Raw genomic sequence first — 9,557 nt, forward strand, 5'->3', positions numbered from 1 at the left:
CTGACAGTCCAGCTACAAGGTAACGGCCAACTCCAGGGACTGATAGTCCAGCTACAAGGTTACGGCCAACCCCAGGGGCTGAAAGTCCAGCTATAAGGTTACGGCCAACCCCAGGGACTGACAGTCAGGCTACAAGGTTACGGCCAACCCCAGGGACTGACAGTTCAGCTACAAGGTTACGGCCAACCCCAGGGACTGATAGTCCAGCTACAAGGGCCAGCTACAAGGTTACGACCAACCCCAGGGGCTGACAGTCCAGCTACAAGGTTACGGCCAACCCCAGGGACTGACAGTCCAGCTACAAGGTTACGGCCAACCCCAGGAACTGATAGTCCAGCTACAAGGTTACAGCTAACCTCAGGGACTGAAAGTCCAGCTACAAGGTTACCGCCAACCTCAGGGACTGATAGTCCAGCTACAAGGTCCAGCTACAAGGTTACGACCAACCCCAGGGGCTGACAGTTCAGCTACAAGGTTACGGCCAACCCCAGGGACTGATCGTCCAGCTACAAGGTTACGGCCAACCACAGGGGCTGTCTGTCCAGCTACAAGGTAACGGCCAACCCCAGGGACTGATAGTCCAGATACAAGGTTACGGCCAACCTCAGGGACTGAAAGATCAGCTACAAGGTTACGGCCAACCACAGGGGCTGACTGTCCAGCTACAAGGTAACGGCCAATCCCAGGGACTGAAAGTCCAGCTACAAGATTACGGCCAACCCCAGGGAGTGATCGCCCACCTACAAGGTCCAGCTCCAAGGTTACGGCCACCCCCAGGGACTGATAGTCCAGCTACACGGTCAAGCTACAAGGTTACGGCCATCCCCAGGGGCTGTCTGTCCAGCTCCAAGGTAACGGCCAACCCCAGGGCCTGATAGTCCAGCTACAAGGTCCAGCTACAAGGTTGCGGCCAACCCCAGGGACTGATGGTCCAGCTACAAGGTTACAACCAACCCCAGGGGCTGACAGCCCAGCTACAAGGTAACGGCCAACCCCAGGCACTGAAAGTCCAGCTACAAGGTTACGGTCAACCCCAGGGACTGATAGACCAGCTACAAGGTTACGGCAAACCCCAGGGACTGATAGTCCCGCTACAAGGTTACGGCCAACCCCTTTCTGTTAGATATTTGCTATTCATGTTGTTAATTTTACTATTTCTGATAGATATTTGCTCTTCCTGTTGTTCATTTTACCATTTCTGTTAGATATTTGCTATTCCTGTTGTTTATTTTACCATTTCTGTTAGATATCTGCTATTCCTGTTGTTAATTTTTCCATTTCTGTTAGGTATTTGCTATTCCTGTTGTAAATTTTACCATTTCTGATAGATATTTGCTATTCCTGTAGTTAATTTTACTATTTCTGTTAGATCTTTGCTATTCCTGTTGTTAATTTTTCCATTTCTGTTAGATATTTGCACTTCCTGTTGTTAATTTTACAATTTCTGTTAGATATTTGCACTTCCTGTTGTTAATTTTACAATTTCTGTTAGATATTTGCTATTCATGTTGTTAATTTTACCATTTTTGTTAGATATTTGCGATTCCTGTTGTTAATTTTACTATTTCTGTTAGCTATTTGCTATTCCTGTTGTTACTTTTACCATTTCTGTTAGATATTTGCTATTCCTGGTGTTAATTTTACCATTTCTTTTAGATATTTGCTATTCCTGTTTTAAATTTTACCATTTCTGATAGATATTTGCTCTTCCAGTTGTTAATTTTACCATTTCTTTTAGATATTTGCTCTTCCTATTGTTAATTTTACCATTTCTGTTAGATATTTGCTATTCCTGTTGTAAATTTTACCATTTCTGATAGATATTTGCTCTTCCTGTTGTTAATTTTACCATTTCTGTTAGATATTTGCTATTCCTGTTGTTAATTTTTCCATTTCTGTTAGATATTTGCTATTCCTGTTGTTAATTTTACCATTTCTGTTAGATATTTGCTATTCCTGTTGTTAATTTTACTATTTCTGTTAGATATTTGCTATTCCTATTGTAAATTTCGCCATTGCTATTAGATATTTCTATTGTATAGTTCACTCGTTCTATGAGATATTTGCTATTATTTTTCAATTTTTATTGTAATCGTTCGTTTGTTTAGTATTCTTAATTTGTGATTCTATTATAATATTATTACTATTCCTATTCTTTGTCCTGTAATCATTACTGTATATCTGACTATTGATATATTTAATATCCTTAAAAGCAATATTTTTATTGCTATTGATTATAAAACTTGACAGTCATTTTGATATTTTGTTTTTCGTATTGTATATCTTACTAATAGTAATACATTTTGAATATGATTAATCAATGCTCGTCGGTCTGTCATTCCCGCAGTACGACATGGCATGCTAGTGTTATTGTCTGTTTCTATTTATAATCTGATGTCGTGGTGATATTTATACCCTGTCATTTGCTTCACTGTATAAAAACAATCTTATATGCTAGTCATAAACGAAAATCGACCGCGTCTTTTCCACGAAGTTTATAAACTCCTTGGGAAAAACGCGGTCTACTTTTGTTTTTGACTGGCCAATGAAATGCTTAATACAAAATGAAACGAATTACACCATTTCGCAGAATACACACACACAAGATGGAAAATGATTTAAGAAATCTAATAATAGTGCACAGGAATGACAAGGTTTATATCAAGAAAAACGAAACAACAAACAGTACATTCATATCTTTACAATGGTTAGTTATACAATAGCAAGTCATTAAACATGAATGAAAGGCTTCACAATAAGGAAGACGAACTATTGAAATTGTCTACCTGTTATAAATGTTAAAAAATGCATTTTAATCCCTAATTATATTTTCAAGTAAATTTTTGGGTTTCGTTTGGTTCAGAATACTTTTTTAATTGAACCCTTTTATCAATTTCTTTTTGGTATGCGATGTAATTACCATTTCCGTCAGTGCAATGATAAATAGAAATACATATTAAGAAATGTATACTTAAAATATAGTAATTAGGTGGTCAAACAGTATAAACATTGTACTGCACATATGGTCATTTAGTCCAGTAAGAACCAATCAGTCGTAAATAAGTTCATAAAAATGAAAACCTACGTCATAAGCATTCCGAAACTTGTAACGAATACAGCAAAGAGGGGGAATATATTATATAAAAACCTTTATAACGTTTCGGAATTAAAAAAAATGGCTACAACAAAATAATATATTCTTGATTAACATTTCATGTGAATCCTACCAGATTTAATATTAGCTACAAGGTTACGGCCAACCCCAGGGACTGACAGTCAAGCTACAAGGTTACGGCCAACCTCAGGGACTGAAAGTCCAGCTACAAGGTTACGGTCAACCCCAGGGACTGATAGTCCAGCTACAAGGTCCAGCTACAAGGCAACCCCCAACCCCAGGGACTGATAGTCCAGCTACAAGGTTACGGCCAACCCCAGGGACTGAAAGTCCAGCTACAAGGTTACGGTCAACCCCAGGGACTGATAGTCCAGCTACAAGGTTACGGCCAACCCCAGGGCCTGACAGTCCAGCTACAAGGTTACGGCCAACCTCAGGGACTGAAAGTCCAGCTACAAGGTTACGGTCAACCCCAGGGACTGATAGTCCAGCTACAAGGTTACGGCCAACCCCAGGGACTGAAAGACCAGCTACAAGGTTACGGCCAACCCCAGGGACTGAAATTCCACCTACAAGGTTACGGCCAACCCCAGGGGCTGAAAGTCCAGCTACAAGGTTACGGCCAACCCCAGGGCCTGACAGTCCAGCTACAAGGTTACGGCCAACCCCAGTGGCTGACAGTCCAGCTACAAGGTTACGGCCAACCCCAGGGCCTGACAGTCCAGCTACAAGGTTACGGCCAACCCCAGTGGCTGACAGTCCAGCTACAAGGTTACGGCCAACCTCAGGGACTGAAAGTCCAGCTACAAGGTTACGGTCAACCCCAGGGACTGATAGTCCAGCTACAAGGTCCAGCTACAAGGTTACGGCCAACCCCAGGGACTGACAGTCAGGCTACAAGGTTACGGCCAACCCCAGGGACTGATAGTCCAACTACAAGGTTACGGCCAACCCCAGGGACTGACAGTCAGGCTACAAGGTTACGACCAACCCCAGGGACTGACAGTCAGGTTACAAGGTTACGGCCAACCCCTGGGACTGAAATTCCACCAGCTGACACAAAAACACCCGAAATTTTCTTCAAACTTTTATTTCTATGAATGTTTGCTTTACGGTATAAACCTTGATTGACAATGTATATTCAGTGTGTTGATGAATAACTCACCTGAAATAAACACATTTGTTAATTTTGTTGCAGATTTTAAATCAAATGGCTACTTCTGAAACAGAGATGCACGAGGAAACCAATGTTCTGAATTGCCCAATATGTTATTTAAAACTGAAAGACCCGAAACAGCTCACGTGCCGGTGTGTGTTCTGTTCTCTCTGCATTAAGAAGCACTTCCGGTCTCCAACACAAGAACACGCGAAATGTCCAGCGTGCAATACACCGTCCGCAAATCCGCCGGAACTTAAAGACGTATCCCGTCTCCTTGAAACGTTATTAAAGACGAACCAAGCAGAGCGATGTACGTGTGAGTCACCCGGATGTAAACAGGCTGTGCGGGTCCCATACATCTGTGTAAAGTGTCAGTTATGGCTGTGTCAAATCTGCCAAAACTCCGTCTGTCCTGGCGTCATCAAAGACGTGCCAACCAAACCTGTCCATGAGGGTTGTGCCTCCAAACACGTGGCACCTGAACTGCATCGTATTTTGGTGACCAACAAACATAAGGCGTGTTCTGTCCATGAGAGAAAGCTTGTCTCCTATTGCGAGAAATGTCACGAGTGTGTATGTGAGATGTGCAGATACAACAATCACCCTCATCATGATCTCGTCGATATAGAAAAGAAGGCTGACGTATACCTCAACATGTTGCTGGGACAGAGCAAATCGCTGGGGAAGAAGATCCAGGAACATGAAAACGCCCTGTTGATATATCGCAAGATGGTTGACTTTCCCTCGACTCCTCAGATCATCAGCAAGGAACAATGCAGGCTTGAAATACAGAGGTGTCTACAGAAGGCTGACAAATGTGACGGTCTCGTCAAATCTATCACCCAATTGAACATGTTCGGGTCCAATGAGGCCATTTTGAATATTGGTTGGGACATGCAGAAGAACATAGAGGAGGAACTAAACCTATTTCCGTTGAATGACCTCAAGGTCACTGCTGAATGGTGGCATGGTATCGAGAACATGCTGAATGCGTCTGATACAACAGAGCAGAATACGGAAATACAAGGTTGTGTGACGTCACAGCCCAAAACGGCTGTCGAGGAAAAAATGGACGACCAACAGCAGACAGCGAAGTCCGGTATTTCCGGAACAGTTCCGAATGATAGCGGGAAAGAATCGAGTCCACATAAATCACGTGATGATGAAACATCGTCAGCGTTTACTAAAGAAGAAACGAACGAGGTAATGCGAATACAAACAAGAGCTGGTGCCTCCAAGACCATCCCGAACAACGACCACAAGGAAATGACGGCGAGAAGTTCAGTAACATTAAAAACAATAACGTACAAAGAGGTAAGGCAAACAGCTGGTGTTTCCGGAAATATTCCTCATAACGACAACCGGGAAAGGGCAGCAAATGCTGTAAAAGTACAATCTTCCACGGTAACAAAACACAACAAATCGAAGGTAAGGGATTCCACTAACATTCCGGACGAGGACCAAAAGACAAAGTCAACAAAATCAAGAACAGGAAAAATGAAAGGAAAATCATCGGTTACGGTAAAACGGACCATACAAACGAAATCTTGTCCATTGATGGAATGGACAATACAAACGAGGTCTTGTACTTCAAAGACCAATACTGGTGACGGTCTCGGAGAACAGGGAGGCAGTAAGGCAAAACGGGCACGTACGATGTCGCATGGGGAAAAGAACTGCTCCGCGGGAGGCACAGACTGCACAGCAAAGACAAGAAAGGGTAGGAAAGTGTTAAATACTTTCACATGTCTCACGCCATTCACTTTTTTTTTCTAAATCTGATAGAAATGTGCACACCGCTAACTTAAGACGTTCTATCACACTAAATGTGATTGATAACGTGTCTGTGTGTTCACTCAGTGAAACTTGAGTTGTTTACGGGTATATTTCTCCTGTGTGAGTTTATTTATCAAATCAATTACGAGATTTCTGAATGGTGATCAACGCGAAATGTTGATATCATAAAAATTGTCATGTCTTTCGTACAAACATAGATACGGTGGTCATTAAAACTAAGATGAATATAGAAGTTCAATAGAAGTCAGTCTGTACAGTTATGACACAGCTGTAGGGGTTTAGTATGAATAATGAGACAAGATTTTAACCTACGTTAATTTCTAATTACAGGATCCAAGGGTACATTCCAGAGTGTCAGTATGACGTCCGTAAGACAAGCCAGCTTTACCCTGGTAAGATATTTCCTTCTACTATATTATAAATGTATTAAAGTATTTCAGTATTGTGACGTTGTCGTCAGTATTGTTATGTCGTCATCATTGTTGTGACGTTGTCTTTAGTATTGTGATGACGTCATCATTGCTGTGACGTTGTCGTTGTCTTTAGTATTGTGATGTCGTCATCATTGTTGTGACGTTGTCTTTAGTATTGTGACGTTGTCGTCAGCATTTTAATGTCGTCATCAGTGCTGTGACGTTGTCGTCAGTATTGTGGTGTCGTCGTCAGTGTCGTGACGTTGTCGTCAGTATTGTGATGTCGTCATCAGTGTCGTGACGATGTCTTTAGTATTGTGATGTCGTCATCAGTTTTGTGACGTTGTCTTTAGTATTGTGACGTTGTCGTCAGTATTGTGATGTCGTCGTCAGTGTCGTGACGTTGTCGTAATTATTTGCATGTCGTCATCAGTGTCGTGACGCTGTTGTGAGTATTTGGTGTCACCAGTGTTGTGACGTTGTCGTCAGTATTTGGTGTCGTCATCAGTGTTGTGGAAGTTTCGTCATTTATTAACGTTCATAAATTTATATGCTTCCGATGGCCGATTATGATGAATCCCGACGATTAGAAAGGTAAACGTATGAAAACGTATAATATTGCTTCTTGACGTACGGATTTTTATCTTAAAATAAGCATGATGTGGAAATTAGAGTGATCTGCCCTCTGCGTGATTTCATTTGAAATTAAACATCCTCCTGTATTTATGTTTTCGTATAATCATAAGACAGGTGTTCCCAGCTTGAAATATGTGTAAAAAAACGTCTAGAAATGAAGGAATGTATCGTTTCAGAGCAACAGTGTAGACGAGGCTACAGCTGTCATAGCTCAAGTTATAGGCCAGGACCAAATAAACCTCGACATAGTGGACAACGGCCGGGTTGTGGAGGGAAGTGAACTGGTAGGAGACATACAGCGCCCTCTACAGCTAGTCGTACACAACAGCAACAGACAAGTGTCGGTAATTCACCAAACGTTGTCTCCAGATATAGTGAATGACTGGGAGGAGGGACCCCGAGTGGAAATGTCGTGTGGTCACGCGATTAGTAAGTTTATTGTGTTAAGCTTGGTAACTTCATTCGTTCCTACTGTCCCACTCCGTCTCCTATCCTTCTCTCTCTGGTCTCCTCCGCTTTAGTTGTATACCTCTATCTCTCCTCCTCTCTCCAACCACTCTCCTTTTCTCTCTCCCTCTTATTCTGTATACCTGTTTGTCTGTATGTATACATTTACATTTGTATCTCTGTCTCCTCTCTTTTTCTCTCTCCCTCTTTCTCTGTATATCTCTGCAGTCTCTCCTCTCTTTTCTCTCTCTCTATCTGTGTGTCTGTATGTATACATTTACATTTGTATCTCTGTCTCCTCTCTTTTTCTCTCGTCTTCTTTCTCTGTCTCTTTCCCTCTTTCTTTGGATATTTCTGTTTTCGATGACAACACTTTCTGCTCACTATTTACCTATATTAAGGATATAGGTACGTTTAATTAACTGCACATACATGTTCATTCATTCTCTAACCAGAAAAGCCACAATCTACTCTCGAAAGATTCAATCAACGTCATCATGACGAAATTTCCAACACTGGCATCATACGAGTACAACCTTCACATCTTTGTCCAAACACCTGCTGACTTAATTATCTCGTTACTTTGTTACAGCCCCAGACAACCTGTACGGATACTGCTGGAGTCAACTCACAAAACAAAGGTCATCCTTCCGGTGCTTTGCTGACGTCAACGGTCGCAACTGCGACAAAGAATGGCTTTTCGTAGAAGTAGCCGAAAAAGCATGTCTGTCACATGATGAGCATTTCCTTTTCGAATCGCGCATCAACCGGAACTGGATAAATAATTCGGAAGGCGTGCGAGAATGTCCCTCCTGTCGCCTTGTTTGTGAACGACAGGATCCTACAAATGCGTACGTGAATTGTTTACATTGTAAAAGCGCTGGGAAGGGTGAGTTTAGGTTTTGTTGGTATTGCTTGGATGGCTGGACAGTAAAACACCAATGCAAGAAAAGTTCAGTTCACCAGATGCTCAGTCATTGCGAAAGAAAAGAAATTGCAGACATCAGCGGTTGCCCCTCCATTCGCGCATGTCCAGAATGCAACACCTTGATAGAGCACACTGAAGGATGCAAGCACATGACGTGTGTGGATTGTTGCTGCACCTTCTGCTTCGTCTGCCTCGGCTTCAGGGGTAACACAGGCTTCGCGTGCGGCTCATACGACTCAAAATGCGACGTTGCGCCCATCCAAACCGTGACGTAAACACACAGCGTGACGACGTGGTATCGCTCCAAACCGTGACGTAAACACAAAGTGTGACGACGTCGTATCAATCAAAAGCGTGACGTAAACACAAAGCGTGACGACGTTGCATCAATCAAGAGCGTGACGTAAACACAGAGCGTGACGACGTTGTATAAATCAAGAGCGTGATGTTAACACAAAGGGTGACGTAAACACAAAGTGTGACCACGTCGTATCAATCAAAAGCGTGACGTAAACACAGAGCGTGACGACGTTGTATCAATCAAGAGCGTGATGTTAACACAAAGCGTGACGACGTGACGACGTGGCGGCGTGGCGGTGTGGCACCGATTTGAAGGCACTGATGTTAACACAAACTTGGGACAGGACTTCCGGTAGTTGTTATTGTTTTTGTTTGCTTATAGTTTATAGTAACATAAATACGTTAAAAAATATCGACAATGTGATTATGAGTTGGTTGAAGAACGTAATTTGTTGCAAACGTCAATGGACGATAGACAGTGCCTTGAATCAAAGACATAGTTAACGATGGGAATGTGAACGTTTATGCCCATCTTTTACATGAAAAAGATATTTTTTACTAAAGCATGGTTACAACGTATGTATGCATATTGTTAGCGTTTCCGTCTTTCACTTAAAAGTCTTCATACTGTTATCATTAATTACCTTTTTAATCCATCATTTTAGAAATAACGCCCTGCAGATGAACAGTTTTGTTCCAATCAAAACTCAATAACGTTTTGTACATTTTAACATAGATATATGAACCCAATTAGGGAATGAA

General features: G+C 42.2%; 1 protein-coding gene across 1 annotated transcript in view; it reads left to right on the forward strand.

The window, feature by feature from the left end:
* The window catches only part of LOC110451049, a 10,812-nt gene extending 1,840 nt beyond the window's left edge, over positions 1 to 8,972 (forward strand). Inside the window, exons 2-5 of the mRNA XM_021498895.1 lie at positions 4,314 to 5,994; positions 6,402 to 6,463; positions 7,297 to 7,549; positions 8,160 to 8,972. Coding sequence (XP_021354570.1) covers positions 4,326 to 5,994; positions 6,402 to 6,463; positions 7,297 to 7,549; positions 8,160 to 8,770 — 2,595 coding nt within the window. The 5' untranslated portion in view covers positions 4,314 to 4,325 and the 3' untranslated portion in view covers positions 8,771 to 8,972. The remainder of the gene's footprint in view (positions 1 to 4,313; positions 5,995 to 6,401; positions 6,464 to 7,296; positions 7,550 to 8,159) is intronic.
* The last annotated feature ends 585 nt before the right edge of the window (positions 8,973 to 9,557 follow it).

This window comes from Mizuhopecten yessoensis, unplaced genomic scaffold, assembly GCF_002113885.1.
Source record: "Mizuhopecten yessoensis strain PY_sf001 unplaced genomic scaffold, ASM211388v2 scaffold5751, whole genome shotgun sequence".
Taxonomy (NCBI): domain Eukaryota; kingdom Metazoa; phylum Mollusca; class Bivalvia; order Pectinida; family Pectinidae; genus Mizuhopecten; species Mizuhopecten yessoensis.